Consider the following 26,538-nt stretch of genomic DNA (forward strand, 5'->3'; position numbering starts at 1 on the left):
AGTTGTGGACTCCCCCACCCCAGGGAAAAGACTTGTCTATTTACCCTATCCATACACCTCATGATTTTATAAACCTCAATAAGGTCACCCTTCAGCCTTTGATGCTTGCCTGGAGGTTGACTAACGTGGTGCCACTATTTAAGAAGGGTGGTAAGGAAAAGCCTGAAAACTACCGACTGGTGAGCCTGACATCAATGGTGGGCAAGTTGTTGGAGGGAATCCTGAGAGACAGGGTTTACATGTATTTGGAAAGGCAAGGATTGATTAGGGATAGTCAACATGGCTTTGTGCATGGGAAATTGTATCTCACTAACTTGATCCAGTTTATTGAAAAAGTAATGAAGAGGATTGATGAGGACAGAGTAGTAGACTTGATCTATATGGCTTTCAGTAAGGCGTTCAACATTCCTCATGTTAGACTGGTTAGCAAGGTTAGATGTAATGCAGGGAGAACTAGTTATTTGGATACAGAATTGGCCCGAAGGTAGACGGCAGAGAGTGGTGGTGGAGGGTTACATTTAAGACTGGAGGCCTTTGACCTGTGGTGTGCCACAAGTATCAGTGCTGGGTTCCACTGTTTTTTGTCATTTACATAAATGATTTAGATGTTAACATCGGAGGTATGGTTAGTAAGTTTGCAGGTGGCTCCAAAATTGGAGGTGCAGTGGACAGCAAAGAAGGGTACCTCAGTGAACAACAGGATCTTGATCAGATGGGGCAATGGGCCAAGAAGTAGCAGATGGAGTTTAGTTTTGATAAATGTGAGGTGCTGCATTTTGGAAAGGCAAATCAGGGCAGGACTCATAGGTTAGGGTCGGTACGGTGGCTCAGTGGTTAGCACTGCCGCCTCACAACACTAGGGACCCGGGTTTGATTCCCGCCTCAGGTGAATGTCTGTATGGAGTTTGCATATTCTCCCTGTGTCCGCGTGGGTTTCCTCCGGCTGCTCCGGTTTCCTCCCACAATCTAAAGATGTGTAGGTCAGGTGAATTGGTCATGCTAAATTGCCCGTAGTATGAGGTAGGGGAATGGGTCTGGGTGAATTACTCTTCGAGGGGTGGATGTGAACTTGCTGGGCCAAAAGGCTGTTTCCATACTATAGGGAATCTAATCATTTAATGGTAAAGTCCTGGGGAGTGTTGCTGAACAAAGATGAACAAGGATGTTGCCAGGTTGGAGGATTTGAGCTGTAGGGGGAGGCTGAACAGGCTGGGGCTATTTTCCTGGAGCGTCAGAGGCTGAGGGGTGACTTTATAAAGGGTTACAAAATTATGAGGGGTATGGATAAGGTAAATAGGCAAAGTCTTTTCCCTGGGGTCGGGGAGTCCAGAACTAGACGGCATAGGTTTAGGGTGACAGGGGAAAGATATAAAACAGATCTACGGGGCAACTTTTTCACACAGAGGGTGGTACATGTATGGAATGAGCTGCCAGAGGAAGTGGTGGAGGCTGGCACAATTGCAACATTTGAGAGGCATTTGGATGGGTATATGAATAGGAAGGGTTTGAGGGATATGGGCCGGGTGCTGGCAGGTGGGACTAGATTGGGTTGGGATATCTGGACAGCATGAACGGGTTGGACAGAAGGGTCTGTTTCCACGCTGTACATCTCTATGACTCTAAAGAGACCTTGGAGTGCAGGTTCATAGTTCCTTGAAAGTGGAGGCCCAGGTAGACATGTTAGTGAAGAAAGCATTTGGTTTGCTTATTTTTCTGGGTTGGACCATTGAGTATAGGAGTTAGGACATTATGTTGCAGCTGTACAGGACATTGTTTAGGCCATTTTTGGAATACTGCACACAATTCTGGTCTCCCTGCTATCGGAAGGATGTTGTGAAACGTGAAAGGGTTCAGAAGAGATTCACAAGGATATTGCAAGGGTTGGAGGGTTTGAGCTATAGGGAGAGACTGAATAGGTTGGACTATTTTCCCTGGAGCATCGGAGGCTGAGGGGGTGACCTTTTGGAGGTTTACAAGATCATGAAGGGACTAGATAGGATAAAGAGACAAGGTCTTTACCCTGGGGTGGCGGGGTCCAAAACTAGAGGGCATCAGTTTAGGTTAAGAGGGGAAAGATTTAAAAGGGACCTAAGGGGCAACTTTTTCACGCATAGGGTGGTGCGTGAATGGAATAAGCTACCACAGGAAGTGGTAGAGGCTGGTACATTTACATGATTCGAAAGACATCTGGATGGATATACGTTAAGGAAGCGTTTAGAAGGAAATGGGCCAAACACTGGCAAATGGGACTGGATTAAATTAGGATATTTGGATGGCAAGGACAAGTTGGACCAAAGGGTCTGTTTCCATGCTGTACATCTCTGTGACTCTAAGAAGTCAAAAGCATTAGGAGAAGGTGAGAGCAGTGGAACCTAACTATAAGTTAAGCTCTGTGGGACACGTTAAAGTTACTATATGAATGCAAGCTCTCATATCTGGAATAGGTGTTTCGCTGCTGTAATCAAATAATTTAAGAATTCCTTGCCTTGCAACAGTAGTCTCATTGAGAATTCAAAATAATACAAAAGCTCTATAGAAACTGACAGCATGAATGACATTTAACCAAGCCTAAAATTTGAAAGGTTGCAACCAATGAAGGACTGAAGAGCTATTAAAGATTGAATTCTAAATTTCTGACAGATCTAAGAAGCGATCCTTGTCTGGAACTCAACTATTATCACAGTAAGCGCAGATTCATCCAAGGAGGAAGTCCCTACTTTGATCAGGAAATCTTAATTCTTTATTTCGGAAGCTTTTCTAACTCAGTATGTAGATTGTCCGACCAGAGGGGAGGCCATATTGGATTTGGTACTTGGTAACAAATCGGGACAAGTGATGGGATTGTTAGTGGGTGAGCATTTTGGCGATGGTGACCACAATTCTGTAACTTTCACCTTGGTTATAGAGAGATGGGTGCGTGCAACAGGGCAGGTTTTACAATTGGGGGAAGCGTAAACATGATGCTGCAAGACAGGATCTGAGGAGCATAGACTGTCAGGGAAGGATGTCGTTGAAATGTGGAACTTTTTCAAGGAACAGATACGATGTGTCCTTGATATGTATGTACCTGTCAGGCAGGAAAGAGATGGTCGTGTGAGGGAACCTTGATTGACGAGGGAGGTTGAATGTCTTGTAAGGAGGAAGAAGGAGGCTTCCATAAGGTTGAGGAAACAAGGTTCAGACAGAGCATTGGAGGGATACAGGATAGCCAGGAGGGAGCTGAAGAAAGGGATTAGGAGAGCTAAGAGAGGGCATGAAAAATCTTTGGCGGGTAGGATCAAGGACAACCCCAAGGCCTTTTATGCGTATGTGAGAAACATGAGAATGACGAGAACGAGGGTAGGTGCGATCAAGGACCGTAGTGGGAGACTGTGTATTGAGTCGGAAGAGATAGGAGAGGTTTTGAATGAGTACGTTTCTTCAGTATTTACAAATGAGAGGGACTGTATTGTTGAAGAGGAGTGTATGAAATAGACTGGTAAGCTAGAGGAGATACTTGTTAGGAAGGAAGATGTGTTGGGCATTTTGAAAAACTTGAGGATAGACAAGTCCCCCGGGCCTGACGGGATATATCCAAGGATTATGTGGGAAGCAAGAGAGGAAATTGCAGAACCGTTGGCAATGATCTTTTCGTCTTCACTGTCAATGGGGGTGGTGCCAGGGGACTGGAGAGTGGCGAATGTTGTGCCCCTGTTCAAAAAAGGGAATAGGGATAACCCTGGGAATTACAGGCCAGTTAGTCTTACTTCGGTGGTAGGCAAAGTAATGGAAAGGGTACTGAGGGACAGGATTTATGAGTATCTGGAAAGACACTGCTTGATTAGGGACAGCCAGCACGGATTTGTGAGGGGTAGGTCTTGCCTTACAAGTCTTATTGAATTCTTTGAGGAGGTGACTAAGCATGTGGATGAAGGTAGAGCAGTGGATGTAGTGTACCCGGATTTTAGTAAGGCATTTGATATGGTTCCCAATGGTAGGCTTATGCGGAAAGTCAGAAGGCATGGGATAGTGGGAGGTTTGGCCAGTTGGATAGAAAACTGGCTAACCGGTCGAAGTCAGAGAGTGGTGGTAGATGGTAAATATTCAGCCTGGAGCCCAGTTACAAGTGGAGTTCCGCAGGGATCAGTTCTGGGTCCTCTGCTGTTTGTAATTTTTATTAATGACTTGGAAGAGGGAGTCGAAGGGTGGGTCAGTAAATTTGCAGATGATACAAAGATTGGTGGAGTTGTGGATAGTGAGGAGGGCTGTTGTCGGCTGCAAAGGCACTTAGATATGATGGAGAGCTTGGCTGAGGAGTGGCAGATGGAGTTCAACCCTACCAAGTGTGAGATTGTCCATTTTGGAAGGACAAATAAGATTGCGGAATACAGGGTTAACGGTAGGGTTCTTAGTAAGGTGGAGGAGCAGAGGGATCTTGGGGTCTATGTTCATAGATCTTTGAAAGTTGCCACTCAGGTGGATAGAGCTTGTAAGGCGGCCTATGGTGTATTAGCGTTCATTAGCAGAGGGATTGAATTCAAGAGTCGTGAGGTGATGTTGCAGCTGTACAGGACCTTGGTAAGGCCATATTTGGAGTACTGTGTGCAGTTCTGGTCGCCTCATTTTAGGAAAGATGTGGAAGCTTTGGAGAGGGTGCAGAGGAGATTTACCAGGATGTTGTCTGGAATGGAGAATAGGTTGTACAAGGATAGGTTGAGAGTGCTAGGCCTTTTCTTATTGGAACGGCAAAGGATGAGGGGTGACTTGATAGAGGTTTATAAGATGATCAAGGGAATAGATAGAGTAGACAGTCAGAGACTTTTTCCCCGGGTACAACAGAGTGTTACAAGGGGACATAAATTTAAGGTGAAGGGTGGAAGGTATAGGGGGGATGTCAGGGGTAGATTCTTTACCCAGAGAGTGGTGGGGGCATGGAATGCGCTGCCTGTGAGAGTGGCAGAGTCAGAATCATTGGCGACCTTTAAGTGGCAATTGGATAGGTACATGGATGGGTGCTTAAGCTAGGACAAATGTTCGGCACAACATCGTGGGCCGAAGGGCCTGTTGTGTGCTGTATTGTTCTATGTGCTATGTTCTATTTGTTCAAGGAGAGCACACAGAGACATGGTCACATCAATGTTCCAGCCATCAAAAGGACCACTATAATCTTTCCAGTAATTACATCCAGAGTTACAATGGGATCACTTTAATTCATACAGGAAATTTGGCTTTTAAATGACTGAGTGCTTAATCGAGACTACTATGTTACAGGGCTGATTTTTTTCTCAGTCCAATCATAGATCTCATTTGTTTGATTTGAATTCATCCAAAGTTAATGCACAAGGACTCATGTCATCAGGTATTGTGATGCATACACACATCTAACAGGTTTGGACCAAAGGCAAAGGAAGTTATCAGAAAATATCAACAGCAGTATGGGATGAGTTCCCACTGTCCCTGCCTCCTGTACAGAAACACTAATATCTGACAAACTGATTCATAAATTAATTGACTTAATCATTAGCAACATATGCTCAGTTCATCATATTTCCTCATATAAATCCCATCACCCTGATGAACAATGCTCTTCGTACTAAATCTAGCTTGAAAGTGCACTACTAACATTTAACTAACAACATAAAGGACATTTATCTTACCTCTTAGAGAACTAAATCACAAGGACAATTCCAATGCAACAAACCTTATCTTTGATCAACAGAAATTTACATTCAGTAATGTAATTCTGAATAGGAGGACTTAGGCAAGACCCAAAATACCTGAGGCTAGACAGAAATAAAACAGGAATTGCAAACTGGAGTTAAAGCTTTGCATTGGCATTGATTTTTCTTTGGCAGTGAGGGTGTTAACAAACATTAACCTTGGTTCTGTCTCCACAGATATTGCCAGATCCGTTGAGTTTCTCAGGCATTTTCTGTTTTTATCCCAGAGTAATAAGTTACTGGTTCATGAAACAAATGAACAGACACAGGTGATTTAGTACCACCATCCCCATCTCCCAAAGGCTGTTCCACCTTTCAAGCTGGGCAAATGGATGATGTATATAATGCGTATTCCAGATAAATTACCCCATACCCTGAATTCAGAATCAATGGTAGCCACCACAGAACTGTATTCCAATACCTTTGGGGAAAGGGGCGATAGTTGTGTATGAAAAGCTGCATAAACTACTGCTTCCATTTTGTTACATTGAAATAAAACCATCCAAGTGCAAACATTATGCTTTTGTTTTTATTAGGGATGGCGTGCTGGCTCAGTGGTTAGCTCTGCTGCCTTCCAGCGCCAGGGACCCAGGTTTGATTGCACCCTTGGATGACTGTCTGCGTGGAGTTTGCACATTCTCCCCGTGTCTGCGTGGGTTTCCTCCGAGTGCTCCGGTTTCCTCCCACAGTCCAAAGATGTGCAGGTTAGGGTGGACTAGCCATGTTAAATTGCCCATAATGTCCATGGATGTGTAGGCTCCATGGGTTAGCCAGGGGAAATACAGGTTTACAGGGATAGGGTAGAGGGGCAGGTCTGGGACTCTTCAGAGAGTCAGTGTGGACTCGATGGGCTGAATGGCCTGCTTCCACACTGTAGGGATTCTCTGATTCTCTGCAATCAATGGATAAATCAGCATTGCTACTGTTATTTTCTGGAGCCTTCTAGTGAGACAATGGGAAAACTATGAATCCTGACTGAATATAAATGATACATAAGTGGCTTGACTTCAAGCTGTCAACTAGGTTGATTTCCTGAGCAGAACCACTCAATATTAATCTGGTAAGCATGTTACAGTCTCTTAGAACCATTGGCCAGCAGACTAAAAGTCAGCAGACTTGAAGACTGGCTACATCACATAGTTGATGAAAAAATGTACAACTTTGATGAAACATTTTCGATTTAATACACACTTGAAGCACTTCAATGTTTGCATTCATACCAAGAGTTAAGGTTAACACTATGTCGGATGCTTCCTGGGTCACCTATAAATGAACCTTGCCCTGTTTTCTATGCAACATGCATTCTGCGGTTGTACTGATGAGGCTTTATAACATACCATACATCCCGTGGTGTCAATCTTTCGATCAGTCACGCAACGATAATTTCGTGTGCAGCCTCCATTATCCCGGGAGCAGTCGCGCACAGGGCCAAATGAGGACAAGAGGTCGTCTGGCGTTTCAAAGTACGTAGATTGCATAGCTTCCTCCCTTTAAAGAACACCAGAATTGAATAAGTTAGAGCAATGCCACAGAATTAAATTGACCCCAACAGCAACTAACCAAGGAGGAAAGGAGTCTTGACAACACACACTGTGAACCTCATTCATCTATTTCATCAGTCCAGACAACTAGCTTAATGTTTCAAATTGTTTCATCCTTCAGAGACTGCCAGTCTAAATTAGACCATTTAGAAGCATAACTACTCATCTGCAAATTTAAATTCTACTATCTCCTCAGGGTATGAGATTGTTCAGAAGTGACTGCACTTGCTATCTTCAAGATATGGTGCCCCTATCTGTTAATATACGTCAACTGAATTTTAAATTCATTACCAAGAAAATCAAAACTCAATAAAATATCAGCAATGCCATATGGTTGAATGAATTTTGAAGGAACATAACCACAAAGATATTCAACTCACTGCATTTTGTGATCACTGGTAACAACTAGGGCAGCACGGTGGCACAGTGGCTAGCACTGCTGCCTCACAGAGCCAGAGACCCGGGTTCAATTCCTCCCTCAGGCGACTGACTGTGTGGAGTTTACACATTCTCCCCGTGTCTGCGTGGGTTTGCTCCGGTTTCCTCCCACAGTCCAAAAATGTGCAGGTTAGGTGAATCGGCCATGTTAAATTGCCCGTAGTGTAAGGTGAAGGGGTAAATGTAGGGTGATGGGTCTGGTTGGGTTGCTCTTCGGAGGGTTGGTGTGGACTTGTTGGGCCGAAGGGCCTTTTTCCACACTGTAAGTAATCTAATCAACTCTGAGCCTTTCCTCATTGGAACCTGAAAACCCATTTCAAAACAGCTCACATTTATTTTTTGGAAGCATTTGTTTCAAATCAACATTCTACTGACTTTAGGAAACTTCAAGCATTACTGAATTCAGCTGACAGTCACCTTCAGGGACAGGATCCTGATGTGTTATATAACCGTGTATACATATACAGAAAAGTACATGAATAATTTATTTGTAAGGTGTTTTAATCATTATGAAATTAATTTCCTAATTTATAGTTTGAGCTGTCATGACAAATTTCATTTAAAATAATTCTTTCTATCATATGTCACCAGGAGTCTTAATCATTGGACAAAGCCTTTCATTTCCACTATGGATTTATTGCTGAAAAAATATGTTCCCATTTAGGGAGAATGAAAAGTTATCAATGACAGGATATATTCATAAGCCCCAGTAAGGTACACTCCTACAGCTGATTTCCTGGCCACTTGCCAAGCAAAAGGCCAAGGAGAAGTTTAGCTCAAGGAAGAAGAATGGATAAAGATGTAAAGAAGCAAATGTCTTAAGCTTAGCTGTTCGATTAACAATCAGATTCACGTTTCAAAAACAAAGGACATTTAACCATGGATGTGTGGCTCATATTTTCCAGACACAGAGTTCTTAATCTGTGTTATTTTAATGCAGAAATCAAGAGAAATCAGAACTTTAACCCAGATTCAGTGGAATGAAAAACCAAAGTTGTAAACTTTCTCTCACAGCTCTTCTGGCATCTTTAGGCAGATACTGCCAGTCATAGTCACACAGTACAGAAACAAACCCTTTGGTCGAATCCCTCCATGCCAACCATAATTCCAAACTAGACCATACCTACCTGCCTGCACTTAGCCCATATCCCTCCAAATCTTTCCTATGCGTGTACTCATCTAAAAGTCCTTTAAACATCATAATTGTACACATCCACCACTTCCACTGCAAACTCATTCCACACACGAAGCACCTCTTCTAAAAAAAAGTTGTCTCTTACACCCTTTTTATATACCTCCTCGTCCTGAAATCCCCCACTACAGAGAAAAGACACCTGCTATTCTCCTTATCTATACTCCTCATGATCTTAAAAACCTCTGTAAGGTCACCCCCTCGACCTCCTCCGTTCAAATGAAGAAAGTCCCAGCCTATCCAGCCTCTCCCTATAACTGAGTCAACTGAGTAGATAGTGCAATTGAGAAGGAGTGACAAAGAAAATAAGAAATGGAGTCTCAAAAATGCAATTGAGATTATAAAATGACAGAGTTAAATAAATTATTGGAGAATTTTATACCCAAAACCTGAATTGCCACATGTAAGGTCACTACTAAAGATCCACATTACTATCTGATAGACTATCAGCAGGATGTTTTACCTGCTTAAAGTTATACTTCAAGAGTAGACTATAACAAAACAATGTAATGAATATGAGGGACCAATTAAAATGGCAGCATGAGTTGGTGACAATTAGAAACTGATTTTATTCCGGCAGACTGCAGAGGAATATATTATCATATTGATTATCAATAAGTTACTGCAAACATAAAACATAATGTAAGTTACAAATATTCTCTCCATTCATAATCTTCAGATCTGACTTTGTGCAGTCACTAATTATGGATATTGCTCACAGAATGATTAAAAATCTGACACTCTCTTAAAAGACTTAATGGAGAAATAACTAAGGAATGAAAGCAGTAACCTTAGTAAAGTTGTAAGATGCTGCAGCACAAGGTTACATTTTATTTGGTGTAAGCCTATTTTACTTGTTCAAGTTTTATTAGGGTCAAGTCTGAAGGCCTGACTTCATTCATATAATTAAACAAAGTTCTGAAAGCAACTGCAAATGGGTTCAAGTGGCAGTCATAACAGCTTGATTAAATGACACAGTAATAGTTCTTTTGAAATTACCTTTTCAAATATCACTGTACATCTTGGCCATTTATAACATTAGGTTAATTAACTCTGGCCAAAGAAATGCACTATAACTCAAATTCCATACAACATTACAAAAAATCTTGAAAGAAGCTACTGCATAGTCATTATATCAACTTGTTCCAAATGAAATGTCTTAGGATGGAAATTGTAGCACCTGATTGGAATCTGAATCAATCTTTAGCAGCAGTGCCCATATCCCTGGACTGGGAAGCCTGGACTTAAGAACCATTTGCTCCAGAGGTGTGTAATAGCATCCCTGAACAGGATGATTAGAAAAATAGGTTATATTTAAAGCATGCTACTATCCATTGAAAACTATTTGGTTTCATTATATACCTTCCTAATTACAATACACTTGTTTTCTCTAAAACTGAAACTAGCAGACATTTCTAGTTCAACCTAAACCTATTATTTAGCGTTTACAATGATCTCCAGTGACTTTGTTAATTGGTAGCCTAAGGTCGGTAGTACATCATTATATTTAGCTGGTAAACCTGCCTGTTGTTTACAGACACTTTCACTTTAATTAAGCAATCTTGATAAATCCTTTGTTCAATTAGCTGCTACTTCCAGATCTCTGTTTGGGAAAAGATAAGCTTACAGATTTATAAAAAAGGAAAATGACTTTCTACTTCTGCTCTTTGTCATCTTGTATTTTCACTTGGGAATGAAACACTGGCAAGGCAATGGGGAAGCAAAACAGGAATGTGGTATCACTGCATCCGTTGCACCTGATTGGTCTCCTCTACATTGGAAGATAGGACGCCAACTTGTGAATCATTTCAGAGAGCATCTCTGGGCCCCCCCACTGTCCAACCCCACCACCCTGTGGCTGAATACTTTAACTCACCCTCCCACTCCACCAAGGACATGCAGATCCTGGGCCTCCTCCATTGCCAAACCCTAACCACCTCACACCTGGAAGAAGAACACCTCATTTTTCACATTGGGACCCTCCAACCACAAGGGATCAATGTGGATTTCACCAGTTTCTCCATTTCCCCTCTCCCTCTTGAATGGTCCTACCTGTCCATCTTCCTTCCCACCTGTCTGCTCCACCCTCCTCTCCGACCTATCACTTTCACCCCTATCACATTCCCAGTTATCTTTCTCCCCAGCCCCACCTCCCTCCCATTTATCTTTCAGCCCCCTTGGCCTACAAGCCTCATTCTTGATGAAGGGCTTATGCCTGAAATGTCAACTCTCCTGGTCCTCGGATGCTGCCTGACCTCCTGTGCTTTTCCAGCATCACACTCTTCGACTCTGATCTCCAGCATCTGCAGTCCTCACTTTCTCCTATATGGTATTAATTGCCAACATTCACCACAGAATTAATGGTGTATATGGCTGTCTTTAATGCAGCATGATTCCCTCTATTACAGTATTGCCTGTAATGATTCAGGACATATCCTGCATGATAATAGGATGCTATACTCTGCCATGAACAAATATTATAATTGCCTCTGATTCATAGCACTAAAATTAATAATTAGAAGTGTCATTTTTGAGAATGGGATGAAGCAAGCTCAATAACTAATGGTATGGAAATAGTCACGCACAAAGTTTATTAAATAAACTACCAAACTTAATGAATTGAAAATGACAGAAGCAGAAAACTGAATGGAATGAATCAACTACACTGGGACGTGATAATAGAATGGTGTGCAGAAACAAACATGATCCATGACTGAACGAGTGGGAGAAACTGTAACATGTAATTTAGAAGGAATAACATTAACAGTATTTTTTGGGCATTTCGCACCGACAAGTGCAAAGAGTGTAGGTTAACCCAGCTTTTCCTAGAAGCAGACAGAAAAGGATTTTTTTTTGCAAATTCATTCCTGGCACATGGACATTACTGGCTGGGCCTTGGTTACCCTTGATAAGGTGGTGGTGAGTTGTCTTCCTGCACCGATACAGTCCATTGCAGTAGGTTGACCCACAATGTCTTCAAAGAGGGAGGTTGACGATTTTGACCCAGTGATGCTGAAGGAACAGCGATATATTTCCAAGTCTGAACAGTGAATGAGCTGGGGGTTTAACTTGAAACTGCAGTACATCTTGATGGTAGAAGAAATTGCTGTAACTGAGCAGAAGCAGTGAAAGGAGTGGATGCTTGCGGATGTGGTGCCAATCAAGGGAGTTGCTTCATTCAAGATAGTGTCAAGTTTCTTGAGCATTGTTGGAGCTGCACTCACCCTGTTGAGAAGAGAGTACTCTATCACACCCATGACAAGCATCTTATAAATGGCATACAGACTTTGGAGATTCTGGTCATGATTTGTTTGCTGTAAGATTCCTCACCTCTGACCTGATCTTGTAGCCATAGTATTTATACAGCCAATCAAATACAGTTTCTGATCAATATTCAAAATTTTTAAAAAAGCAAGAAGGCTATGCTTTCATCTGTATTAAGTCAGTAAAGATAATGCATGCAACGAAGCAATGTAATGCACGTATGTAAGGAAGCATAGTTCACAAAGGCCCATAGACATCTCCCTCCCTTATAAAGAGACAAATTTTTATGTGTCGCTCAAGAATACTCATGGTTGGCATGAGGTGTACCGTTAGGGTCTCCATGAATGAGCAATGTCTGTACAGAGATTGAACCCATGCTGTTGGCTTTATTCTGAATGACATTCTAGCCATTGAACCAACTTAACCAACCAAACATCCAAACAATAAAATATAACTGAGAGAAATCAACAAGACTGAACTCAGCATTGGATGGAATTTAACAGATAATACTATTTTTGCAGAACAATTGGCAGTGTTTTGTAAAGTGCCAGCAAAATTGAAATGAGATTAATAGTATATAATGCACATGCATATGTATATATCATTTTATTCATTTATTTTAGGCACCTTGCATTGTTCTGTACAAGACAATTAGACCCACCACTGAGTAAACAGATGTTATGTTTTGTTAGTGTATACACTGTTTTATAAGGACAGTCAGTTGTAACAGTTCTTAATGGCAAACAAACTGCACTTAGGATCAGGTTTCCCTAATTGTAAAGACTTGGCAGACTCTTAAATATGGTAGTTAAGATGTAATAACACTGGGATATTTTTTCATGATCAACAATCTATGCCAACTCCACACGACATGAGATTTGCCCATGGTGGATACTGCTGGAGCTAATATGGAGATTTGAGGGATCATTGGGGCATTGTGGTTGGAGACAGTCATGGGTTGAGAAGCATGGGTTGGGAAAATGGTCTGGTGTGAGACGTGACCACGAAAAGGCCTAGCATCTTTGAAAACAACAGTGACAAAGAAAACCACAGCAGGCTTTCTAACAAGTTTCCTCCGGCAATTGCGTGCTTCCGTGGCGACCTACAATTTTGCTTCAAGGTCAGCAGGCCTAATTCTGTTCCAACTCGCCTCCCTGAATCAAAAATTGGGTTTAACAGACCCCTTAAACTAGACTGAATTTGCATTTCTCTTTCATTTCCCAAAACAGCAATGAAATAACTCCATAAAGACCAATATCCTGTCACCAAATCCACCCTTCAATTAATGTGCATGGCATGTGATGTTGACCCAGCTCTCAGAGCAACCAGAATACCTGACACTCCTGTTTATTTTTACTTCTTTGTCTTTTTTTTTACCCCCACACTACCGCCTAACTGCGGTAGTGCTTATTCTCCCCTGCCCCCATGGTGTGTGTGTGCAGGTGTGATACACAGTGAGAGACACAAGGTGCACGAATCTTTATTCAATTTCCACCACCAGGAAGAAAACAAACACCTAAGTGGCCAGTGAGAAGTAGTGCCCTTCTCATCAAAGGGCAATGTTGCATGATCAAACAGTGAAGGGGAGGGCAGGGATTAAATCAAAATAGAAATGGAGGGGGAAATAATGCGGCGCCCACCCCTCCCTGAACAAATCCAGGGTGTTGGTGGAGACCGCGTGCTCCTTCTCCAAAGACACCCGGGCTCTAACGTAACCGTGGAAGAGGGCAGGCAGTCGGCCCTAATGACCCCCTCCACAGCCCGCTGCTTGGACCTGTTTATGGCCAGTTTGGCCAGGCCCAGGAGCAGACCCACAAGGAGGTTCTCAGACCTGCCCCCCCCCCCCCTTCGTACTGGGTGCCCAAAGATCAGGAGCATGGGACTGAAATGTAACCAAAAACAGAGAAGAAGGTTTTTGAGAAAATCAAAAAGGGAGTGCAAATGCCCACACCCAACATATACATGGTCCACAGACTCCACAGCAGCAACACTCCTGTTTAATTTTTTTTCCACAATGACCCTCTAAAGAGTTACCCACCCAGACCCATTTCCCTCTGACTAACACACCTAACCAATGGGCAATTTAGCATGGCCAATTCACCTGACCTGCACACCTTTGGATTGTGGGAGGAAACGGGAGCACCCGGAGGAAACCCACACAGACACAGGGAGAATGTGCAAACTCCACACAGACAGTCGCCCGAGGCTGGAAGCAAACCTGGGATCCTGGTGCTGTGAGGCAGCAGTGCTAACCACTGAGCCACCATGCCGTCCTTTTTTTTCCTTTTTAGCATTTTGAAACCTATTCTCTGAAATAATTCAGAGGCTGGTATCCCATCGCCAAGTCACCCTTTATTTTTGTGTGGAGAGTTCCTCACACTGACCCAGCCCCTTCACAGCTAAATCTCAGAGTGAACAGAACCTTCTGCCACTCCTGTTTATTATTTTTTTACTTTTACCCCCACACTCCCGCCTAACTGCGGTAGTGCTTATTGTTCCCCAGCACCCATGGTGTGTGTGTGCAGGTGTGAGACACAGTGAAAGACACAAGGTGCACAAATCTTTATTCAGTTTCCACCACTAGGAAGAAAAGAAACACCCAAGTGGCCAGTGCCCTTCACATCAAAGGGCGATGCTGTGTGATCAAACAGTGAAGGGGAGGGCAGGGATTAAATCAAAATAGAATTGGAGGGGGAAATAATGCACTCCACTCCCTCTGGCGCCCACCTCTCCCTGAACAGCTCAAGGGTGTTGGTGGACACCGCGTGCTCCTTCTCCAGAGACACCCGGGCTCTAACGTAACCGCGGAAGAGGGACAGAGAGTCGGCCCTAATGACCCCCTCCATGGCCCGCTGCCTGGACCTATTTATGGCCAGTTTGGCCAGGCCCAGGAGCAGACCCATGAGGAGGTCCTCAGACCTGCCTTCCCCCCTCCATACCAGGTGTCCAAAGATCAGGAGCTTGGGATTGAAGTGCAACCAAAAACAGAGAAGGAGATTTTTGAGGAAATCAAAAAGGGGGTGCAAGCACCCACACCCAATATATACATGGTCCACGGACTCCACAGCACCAACATTCCTGTTTATTTTATTTTTTGGAGAGTCCTTGCACACACACTGGTCCAGCTCCCTCAAGAGCCACCTCTCAGAGTGAACAGGATCTCTAACACTCCTGTTTATTTTTTTTTGACCTCCTATTTTTTTCTTTTTTTTACTATCGTTACCCCCACACTACCGCCTAACTGTGGTAGTGCTTATTTTTCCCCAGCACCCATGGTGTGTGTGTGTGTACAGGTGTGAGACACAGTGAAAGACACAAAGTGCATGAATCTTTATTCAATTTCCACCACCAGGAAGATAGGAAAACACCCGAGTGGCCAGTGACCAGCAGTGCCCTTCACATCAAAGGGCAGTGCTGTGTGATCAAAAACAGTGAAGGAGAGGGTAGGGACTAAATCAAAATAGAGTTGGAGGGGGAAATAATGCTCTCCACTCCCTGCGGCGCCCACCTCTCCCTGAACAACGCCAGGGTGTTGGTGGACACCGCGTGCTCCTTCTCCAAGGACACCCGGGCTCTAACGTAACCGCGGAAGAGGGGCAGGCAGTCGGCCCTAATGACCCCCTCCACAGCCCGCTGCCTGTACCTGTTGATGGCCAGTTTGGCCAGGCCCAGGAGCAGACCCACGAGGAGGTCTTCAGACCTGCCCTCCCTCCTCCGTACCGTGTGCCCAAAGATCAGGAGCATGGCACTGAAGTGCAACCAAAAGCAGAGGAGGAGGTTTTTCAGAAAATCAAAAAAGGAGTGCAAACGCCCACACCCAATATATACATGGTCCATGGACTCCACAGCACCAACACTCCTGTTTATTTCTTTTTTTTTCTTTTTTTCCTTGCACGTGTACACACACTCTCGCACTGATCCAACTCTTAAGATAGGCAAACACCCGAGTGGCTAGTGACAAGCAGTGCCCTTCACATCAAAAGGCAATGCTCCTCCTGGTTATATTTTTTTGTGAGACACTCCTGTTTATTTATTTCTTTCTTTCTTTTCTTACACTCCTGATTTTTTTTCTTTTCTTTTTTTTAATTTAACCCTCACACTACCACCTAAGTGCAGTAGTGCTTATTTTTTCCCCAGCACCCATGGTGTGTGTGTGCAGGTGTGAGACACAGTGAAAGACACAAAGTGCACAAATCTTTTTTCAATTTCCACCACCAGGAAGATAGGAAAACACCCAGGTGGCCAGTGACAAACACTGCCCTTCACATCAAAGGGCAATGCCGTGTGATCAAAACAGTGAAACACTCCTGTTTATATCTGTCAGTCAGGACTCCCTGATTGGACCAGGATAACAGCCACAATCAGAGAACTCATACTTGATAGGCTCTACCTGGATGACCTTGTTCATTAGAACCATAACTATTTACAAACTGAAATTTTCAAACGTTTCTTGGACTTTGAAGACTCCCCAACTGTTAACCCATAGCAATTGCCAATGCCTCCATGTGTAAACATCTTCTCAATAAAACAATCTAGGTCCCCTTGAATGTCTAACAATCAAACAAATATTCACATTAAAGTTATTATATTGTGGCATATACTCCAGTTCAGAGACTCGTGTTACATGGCATCACAAAATGTGATGTTCCAGTATATACCTGCCTGTTTCATCTTTAGTCATTGCCTTTCTATAATAAAGTTAGGATCATGTATTCAGTCAGTCAGCTGTATGTAATGTATTGAAACATCAGCAAGGACTGAATCAGATTGTATGTACAAGTCTGAGATTCAGCAGCATTGTAAATAGTGTTGTGAGTAAACTTCAAGATATCTGAATCAACAAGAAACCAGTATTCATCACATATATTACACGGGCTAACCTATAGAACACAAAATACATGACCACTGATTATGGAACTGCTGGCTAATCACATCAAACTATTTCTATTAATTAGTTTTGAACAGACCGAAACATAAGAACAACCTCATCATGGAGATCTTTCAGAACTATAGGTTCAAAGTCATCTTGCTTCTCAAAGTATGTATGTTACATAAATCATGGCATACCTTATTAGCACACTGAATAAACAGAGCAAATAACATTTTCAAATTCTTGAGGTAAATCATTGGCTGAAGGACCCTGTCTTGCTTTATGATTTTGCATGCACAGTGTAGAAATGTTATGATGGGAACTCAAATGGGAAATTAAAGTGTGTAAGTCACTGTGGCTGATTCATGGCCCAAATAACCGTCCTTTCATTAAAATCAATGCAAAAGATAAATCTGACATGTGAGCTGCAAATTATGCACATTAACTCCTATGTTTAAAATGCCGAAATTACTGAAGTACTGCAAAATTTATTCTCACATTTTGCTGGATGTGCAACTTTGAACAAAAGTTACAATTATTTTTTGACTTTGTACACTGGTAAAAAAAATATGCCTGACCACAACCCAGAAGTCTGATTTTTTTACAATTCTATTCTTGGTTACTCTCCTCCAATTGAAATAAAAACTTCAGAAAATTTTTATTAATGTTCATGCACCAAATGTCAGAGCTCAAAAGGCTTTTAGCTGCATGAGAACATTTAATCAACTTGACAGTAAAATACTTGTGAGAGACAATGACATATAATCGGACTCCCTATATACATCAATGAGGAGCATTTCAGGCATCTCACTATTCATCTACCGCTTAAAAATCCAACAAATCTATAAGTTTATGGTTAATTTCTACATTCATTTCAGAGAGCCTGACAATGTGGGAGAGTTGAATTAACGTCTGTAGATATTATAATTCATGCTAGTGTTTTAATGGTGTTGCAATTTCTCAATGTGTGATAGTTATGTTCCCTCCATCAGTTGGATTCAAAATCCTCTTTCAGATATTTCCCTGAGGATGTCAGCAGTGCTCTATAATTCTTCCAATTGCATGGAAGGAGAAGAAAACCTTATTTTGATTTTAAAATCGAAAAAACACTTTGACGTACAGTGTTATGATCCCAGCTGATGGTATGATTGCACAAGTTTGATCCCACAATGAAATGTGGTCTGACGGATCATCTGGTTTGTTCTTATTTTTTGCTAATGTGGTGGTCAGTCACTGAAAGATAGTCACAAGAGGCTGCAGAATTAGTTTTTTTTTAATAAACACCAAAACTGAAAATTATTACACAAAAGGGGAAAACAATAAAAACTATTAAATATAGAAGAAAATTTAGCAAAGTCTCAACACAAGCCATTACAGAGATTCAAATGTAAAGAAATTATATTTCCATGTCAAAACTTTAAGTTCACTTTGATAAATTCTCCCAAGTTTTATCCTGTGAACTGTGGGGATTACATTTATGAATAATTCTGACACTGACAGCGTAAATCTTCTCAGCTTCTAATAACCTATAGATTTCACACCAAACACTCCTGGTCTGGACATTTTATAAACCAAACTGAAGTTACTTATTTCCTTAACTGTTCTGAAAATACCCTCCTGGAGGAGAAACTATACTTGCTTCTCCCCAGTCTATTCTCTTTTGAACTACTATTTAAAAAAATCAGCCTCTACATTTTCTAAACCAAAGATCAATCCTCAATTATTCTGATCTTAAAAGAAACAAATGACCTTTAGTGAGTGAGATGAGGAGGAATTTCTTCTCTCTGAGGGTTGAGAGTCTTTGGAATGCCTAGCTACAGACAGTAATGGGGGCAGATATACTTAATACATATTCTGTATATTTAAAGCTGAGATGGGTAGATTTTTGTTCAGTAGGGGAATCAAGGATTATGGGGAAAATGCTGGAAAGTGGGCATGAAGAATATTAGATCAGCCATGATCCTATTGAATACTGGAGCAGGCCCGAGGGGCCGAACAACTTATTTCTGTTTCTAATTCTCATGGTCTTATTTCTAATCTGTCACAAACTGACACAGTATAAGCAATTTGTCACTAACACTCAAGGCTTTCATGGTCATCTGCACTGTATTGGGCCACTATTCCAGGATATCCACTGCAGGGAAGGTTTGCAAGTTTCATGATTTCAAGACATCCCTAAATACCTGACAACCAAGTACTTCTGGGTTGAAGTCAGTCATGGCAAACACTTTGTGATAATGGAAACATTACCTCTTTGAGTGCTGCTTATTGAGGAATGCATGTTAGCCACGTGCAATGAAAGCTCCCTTGCTCATCTTTGATACATATTAAGAAACCTTTTACATCCACTTGAGGAGGCTATCAGAACATCAGTGTGTTATCTGAAGAAAACACCTCAGTCAATGCAGTGCTCTCTGCACAGTGTAGAAGTGGCTAAAACGCTTCAGTCTGAGACATTAAGTTCTTCCAATTTAGCTATGGTTATAATCTCATTCTAGCAATATTAATGCATTCTATTCAGCACTAAATTGTGACACCACATCCATTTAAATATACAATCATCTTAATTCTGCTGTGGAGTCATCAGTCATGAATCAGTCAAGGTTTGTTCAGGAATCTCCTTTAATTCAATATTGATACAAGATTTCGCTGTCATTTCAATGGAAATTCCACACATTTCTTTCTATTGTCACCAAAGAGATCAGTTGGGAAAGACTAATTCATAATTAATTTGCAAAATAGATGTCAGGTAATATTAGAGTCATCAAGTCCTACAGCACGGAGACAGGCCCTTTGGCCCAAACTGTTCCAAACTGATCAAAATGTCTGTCTACGCTAACCCCATTTCCCTGCATTTGATCCATATCCTTATAATTCTTTCCTGTCCATGTATTTGTCCAAATGCTTTTCAAATGTTGTTAATGTACCCTCCTCAACCAATTCTGCTGACAGCTCACTCCATATGTGTACCACCCATTGTGTAAAAATGTTGCCCCTCAGGTTCCCTTTTATTCTTTCCCCTCTGACCTTAAACTGATGTCCTCTTATCTCTGATTCCCCAACACTGAGAAAATGACTGACTGCATTCACCCGATCTGTGCCTCGCAAAGCCCTGAATGATGAAGGCCAGGATGCCAAAAACCTTCTTCACTGCCCCGTCTACCTATGGCTCAACTTTCAGAGAACTGTGAGCCTGAACTCCAAGATCCCTCTTTTCTACTACATTCCTTAAGGCCCTATCTTTCACCATGAAACTCTTACCTTGATTTGACTTTTCAAAATACAAGACCTTAGACTTATCTGTATTAAACACTATTTGCCTTTTCTTCGCCTGCTTCCCCAACGTCAAGGTGCATTTTCTGATGATCTTTCTCACTGTCCATGATACCGCCTATTTCAGTGTCATTAGCAAATTTACTATTCATGCCTTATACATTCTCACCCACATCATTGATATAGATAACAAACAGTAATGGGCCCAGAACCGACATCTGAGGTACTCCTGTCCAACTAGCATTCTTCCACTATTACCCTCTGTTTCCTCCCATCAAGCCAATTTTTTATTCAATATGCCAGTTTGCCCTGGATTCTGAGTGATCTAACCGTCCAGATCAACCTACATGTGGAACCTTTTCAAAGGCCTTACCAAAATCCACATAAACTACATCCACCACCCTGCCCACATCAACCTTCCTGGTCACTTCATCAAAGAGCCCTAAAAAAATTGTGAGGCAAGAGCTCCCACACACAAAGCTATGCTCACTCCTCTTAATCAAACTCTGTCTTTCCAAATGCATGCATACCTTATCCCTCAGAATCTTCTCTAGTAATTCACCGAACACAGAAGTTGGGCTTACTGGTCTATATTTCCCAGGGTATTCTTTGCAGCCCTTTTGAATAAGGGCACAACATTCGCTACCCTCCAGTCTTCTGGGACCTCACCCATGACTAACGATGATGCAAAAATAACAGCCAGGGCCATCGCAATTTCTTCCGTAGCCTCATGCAGTGTTCTTGAATATATTTGGTCAGGACCAGGAGACTTATCCATCTTCGTATATCCTAATGCATTCAACACCTCTTCTACTGTGATATGGACTATCCCTAAGACATCACCACTAACTTCCCCAAGTTTCCAAGTTTTCTTGTCTTTCTCCATAGTAAATACAGAGGAGAACTATTCATTGAGAACCTCACCCATCTCCTGCAGTTCTACCCATACATGTCACTTTGGTTTTTGAGGGCCCTTATTCTCTCTCTAGCTATTCTTTTTCCCTTAATATACCGAAAGTACCTCTTTGAATTCACCCTAATCTTCTCAGACAAGGCTATCTTATGCCCCCTTTTCACCCGCCTGATTTCCTTCTTCAGTAAACTCCTGTATCCCCTGTACACCCACTGGGATTCCCTTGATCCCAGCTGCCTATACCTGAGCCACACTTACTTTTATCTGGTCAAAGCCTCAATATCTCTTGTCATCCAGGGTTCCCTATTCCTGCCAACCCTTCACCCTCACAGGAACATATAGATCTTGAGCTCTTGCTATCTCACTTTTAAAGGCCTCCCACCAGCTGGAGGTCCTTTTGCCTGCAAACAAACTACTCAAATCAACCCTTGTAAGCTCTTGTCTAATTCCTTCAAAATTTGCCTTGCCCCAATTTAGAACTTGAACCTGTGGACCAGATCTGTCCCTCTTGTAACGATTTAAAAACTAATAGAACTATGGTCACTGGTCTCAAAGGGCTCTCCCACTGTGACCTCCGTCATCTGTCCTGCCCTATTTCCCAAGACTTGGTCGCGCTTTGCCCCTTCCTGAGTAGGATCCTCTATATACTACTTGAGGAAACTTCTCTGAACTCACTTAACAAATTCCACCCCATCTAAGCCCTGAATGCTCTGGTAGTCCCAGTCGATGTTAGGAAAATTAAAATCCCTCACTATGACAATAAGAAAATTGCAATAGGAAAATTTACATTATTAAGAGCAGAAAGTATTCATGCTGAAACGCTTGAGCCTCTGCTTCCAAGTATTGATAGTTTATATCTGAATTTAAAAATAGGTTTTAAAGGGCGGTGCGTTAATAATTTTAGGTTATGTGTCAATCCTTTGTGCTCTGATTTCCACATGGCAATAATTACCAATCTCAGGTTCTCTGACTTGAAACACTGAATGACACCAAACATAATTATAAGCTGGATTCCTTGTTGCAGGTGTCATTTAATTAATTGCTTTATTTCACAAATGAGATATGAAAGATTTTCTCTGGTGCTGTGGGTCCAATTTGTCAAATTATTGTCCAACTTGATGCTATTATAGCCTGACAGTAGCTGTTGTAAAATTTCCCATTGAAAATTAATGCCCTCTTATTTGACCAGATTGTTTTCTTCATTTATGTTTGTAAATTTTGAGGGCAGACGCTTTCTCTTCTTAGCATCCAACCCCAGTGAAATCAACATACACAAGTAAGTAACTCTGCTATTTTCTCTCTTTCAGAAGCGTGAATCTCCTAGAATACAGTTCTCCACTTATCATGTGAAAATTAGTATCTCATCAAGAATTCCTGAAAAAAAAAAATTGTTTCACGGAATGTGGGTATCAGTGGGAAGGCCAATATTTGCTGCCCATCCTTGCTTGCCATTGAGAAGGTGATGATGATCTCTTCCTTCCACTATTGGCATGGTGCTGTTTGGAAGAAAGTTTCCAGATTTTGACTCCAGTATCACTGAAGGAACAGTGGTATATTTCCAAGTCAGGATGGAATGTGGCTTGGAGGAGAACTTGCATTTTGGTGTTCATAACAAACTGACATTGACTATCAGCTATAAAGAGCATCACAATTGAGCTCAGACACATTCGCTTCAATATCTACAAGCAATGTACGTCATGCACAATCTTCCCATTGAAAATCAACATGTGTGTTTATAGCCACATAGAAATATGGAACTTGTTGTTTTAGGAAACTAACATACCATATGCACATGCTATGATCATTTCAGAGTGCATGATATTGCTGCATTATTAAAGAGATTCTGCTGTGCAGTGCAGTGATTGAATACGTCAAATCAGATGGAATATTGGTGATAAGATGTGGAAACCAAGACTGGTTGAACTCCACAATTGCAAGTCAATGCCAACAGTCCAATGATTGATTCATTTGAGATCAGCCACTCAACATCTATCAGATACTAATTCAGGGATCTACATTCCTGTATGGGTTAGTGAGTATTGGAAATTTCCCAGTGTGCTCCAGATGGCTTTTTTTAAAAACAAGGTGGCAGAAACTGCCTTATTAATTTAATGCAAAGCTTTTACACAGTGATGTCACATTAGAAGAAGCGGAACTAAAATTGTAATCAATTCTTGTTAGCAAATTTTGATTGATGTTGTTAACTATTCAAGTGATGCCATTGACTTTAGTTGTTTTTTTCTCTCTAACTCTGAACCTATCAATCAGCTTCATTTTCAACAGAGGGGGAAATCTGAAGCATTGTTGTGGCTGCAACTTAATAATTTCACCTTGTCTGATCAGCCTTCCCAGATTTGTGCCCTTGAATCCACAGTCTGCATCCTTAATCCTGGAATGTACTGGGATTACCTTGAAAAAGAGCAGCAAACTTATATTCACTGTCCTCATCAATATTTATCCCTCTACTAATATTACAAAAATAAATACCTTATTATGCTTACATCACAGTTTACGGGAGTTTGCAGTGTACAAACTGGCTGCCTCATTTCCTGCGTTAAAATGGCGAAACTGCAAAAGCATTTCATTGACTTAAAACACATTGTGGCCTCAGGATAAACTCAACTGAGTGCCAGGGCCATCAATTGGGAGGGCACACTGGATGTAGTCAGGTCCAAGTCCCTGAGTGCAGATAAGAAGCAGCCACGTGGGTTGTTGAGTGACGAGGCAGAACCACGTTGATTCTGTGGAATTTCATTCAAGTTGTTTTATTAAAGTTTATTCCCTCCAGCCCTTACACCTCATGACCAATAATCAATACTCCTTCTACATGTTTTATTCACTGTATTTGCATGGAAGTGACTTCTGAACCCTTGAAAGTCAATTCGCTGACACATCAATTAAGCCAATCAGCATGCACGGAACTTTGAATCGACTGCGCAGCTTAAAGAAAACCCTAACAGTGACACTCCCCCCTCATACTCCCTGTGACCCATCAATGCCAACTCATACCAATCCTTTCCCCCACATCTTGTCTGTGGCACTTTCTTGCTCCTATGCCATCTCATGCTACTCCATGCTCCCACCCACTTAAGCCTATTACCCAAAACCTTTTGCCCTTAAACCTGCTCTGGAGAAAATGATGTGTGCAGATGCTGGAGATCAGAGTCAAGAGTGTGTTGCTGGAAAAGCACAGCAGGTCAGGCAGCATCAGAGGAACAGAAGAATCAACGTATCGGGCCATAGCCCTGATGAAGGGCTCTGGCCCAAAACGTTGATTCTCCTGCTATTTGGACGCTGCCTGACCTGCTGTGCTTTTCCAGCAATACATCCTCGCCTTAAACCCGCTCTGCCAACTCACCCAGTATTCATCAAGTAAAGTTCTCAGGAGCTATAATGAGACAAATGAACTAAAGTTATAAACAGCTAATACAGCATTCATAATGTAAAACAATCTCCCATGGGCACGGTGGCTCAGTGGTTAGCACTGCTGCCTCACAGGACCAGGGACCTGAGTTCAATTCCCGCCTCGGGCAACTGTCTGTGTGGAGTTTGCACATTCTCCCCGTGTCTGCGTGGGTTTCCTCTGGGTGCTCCGGTTTCCTCCCACAGTCCAAAGAGGTGCACGTTAGGTGAATTGGCCTTGTTAAATGGCCCATAGTGTTAGGTGCATTAGTCAGGGGTGAATGTAGGAGAATGGGTCTAGGTGGGTTGCTCTTTGGAGGGTCGGTGTGGACTTGTTGGGCCGACGGGCCTGTTTCCGCACTGTAGTGAATCCAATCAATTATAAAAGTCCACTCAAGGAGTAGAATGTTCTGAATGACATGTCACTCCCTCGGTTGGAACCAGAAAAGGATGCCATTTCTATTCCTCTGCGTTGTTCTATGAAATTAAAAACTAAAATATTGCTGGTGTGCATGGGACAAAAATACAATACTTTGGCATGATAAGAGTCATTTGGATCAAACTGGGGTGATCTGTACCAGGACCAAAATATTCCTGCCCATGTCCATTGCCATAATCTAAAGGTATGAGAGCACAAAGGTAATGCAGGTCATTTTTAAATTAAAACTTCACTTGGAAATTTTTGCGCAACATATTGGATTCAACTTTTACACATTTGGATCATTTCAGGTCACTAAATTCAGATAGGTTTTGGGTGGAATAAACTTTTTCCAGAAGCATTCCTGTCTCAGTTATTTATGTTATATTGTGGGGTGGAATGGGGTAGGAGTTGGTTGAAAAGAACATGTAACAATGTGAGTTGTTGAGTTGAGTCAGTACATTGGGAAATTTTGTGTGAGCAGATTGTTATTGTACTGGCACGAAGTATTCTGCACTTGATGACAAGAGCAGAGGCCTTTAGGATCTTAACGTATGATACCCAAGTAGTAATAGTCAGTTTGTTGTTGTGGGCAATACATTGTATGAATGCCAGCAAATCGGCACCCAGCTCATTTCACTTTCACCATGTCAGTGCTAAGAGGGAATTGAACATCATTCCCCATCTTGTTAACTTAGATGTCACACTTGAGAGAACAATGACCTAAAGTAAACACTTCATCAGGATTGTGGGAAACAATTAAAAACCCTCAAGAACTTCCTTTGTAAACTGGTCAGTAGACAGTAATGTTGCAGCCATTTAGACCCCTCAGTTTCCCACCTTAACTCTTGATAGCCTCCACCTCCACAGCCACCTACTCATCCTAAATACACCCAGAATGCCAGACCCATTCCATTTCACTCCTCTATCTCTTACCCCATTCTCTTTGCTTCCTTGAATCCCTCTTCCACTTTACCCTGCACTTGAACTTCAACTGTACGACTACACCATATCCTACATGGAAAGGTGATCTCAGACAAAACTGGAAAAAGCTAATTGCTGCACACCAAGATTAGATGAACATGGATCTACACACACTATTCACCACAAATTGATAACCTAAAGGTCTGAAAAATAACCTGCTCTTGATTTCCTATTTTCCATACTAAAAGTATCTCAACAGTTCCACTTCATATCTGCACTAAGTCCAGGTAGGTCTACAAAAAAATGGCATTGATAAGTATTACTTTGCATTTATTATCAATAAAAACAAAATGGAAGAAGAGAGAAGATTTTCAATGAGACAACAACATTCATTAAAGAGACATATGTAGGAAATCATCAGAAAGTTATTTGGGGATAAGACTGCAGCCTACAGCTGCAGAAGGATTATAATGTGAGAGTGGAATGCAGACAAAAACTCAGGTGCGTCTGTGACATTAACTGAAGGAGATTAAAGATTATTTGCTAATAAAGGAGATATTTTTCAATTCTTGGAAGTGCACTATAGTAAGTTTAACATTTTCAA

The 26,538-nt window shown here is 41.9% G+C and overlaps 1 protein-coding gene across 7 annotated transcripts in view; it reads right to left on the reverse strand.

Annotated features, from left to right (window-relative positions):
* The window catches only part of astn2 (astrotactin 2), a 1,590,397-nt gene that overhangs the window by 774,537 nt on the left and 789,322 nt on the right, over positions 1–26,538 (reverse strand). For all 7 annotated transcript variants that reach the window (XM_087998521.1, XM_087998520.1, XM_087998522.1 and 4 more), the window contains one exon: positions 7,037–7,187. In XM_087998521.1, the coding sequence (XP_087854647.1) occupies positions 7,037–7,187 (151 nt within the window). The remainder of the gene's footprint in view (positions 1–7,036; positions 7,188–26,538) is intronic.

The sequence above is a fragment of the Chiloscyllium plagiosum genome, unplaced genomic scaffold (assembly GCF_037043375.1).
Source record: "Chiloscyllium plagiosum isolate Xiang-an unplaced genomic scaffold, Cpla_swu_hap1 HiC_scaffold_21, whole genome shotgun sequence".
Lineage (NCBI taxonomy): Eukaryota > Metazoa > Chordata > Chondrichthyes > Orectolobiformes > Hemiscylliidae > Chiloscyllium > Chiloscyllium plagiosum.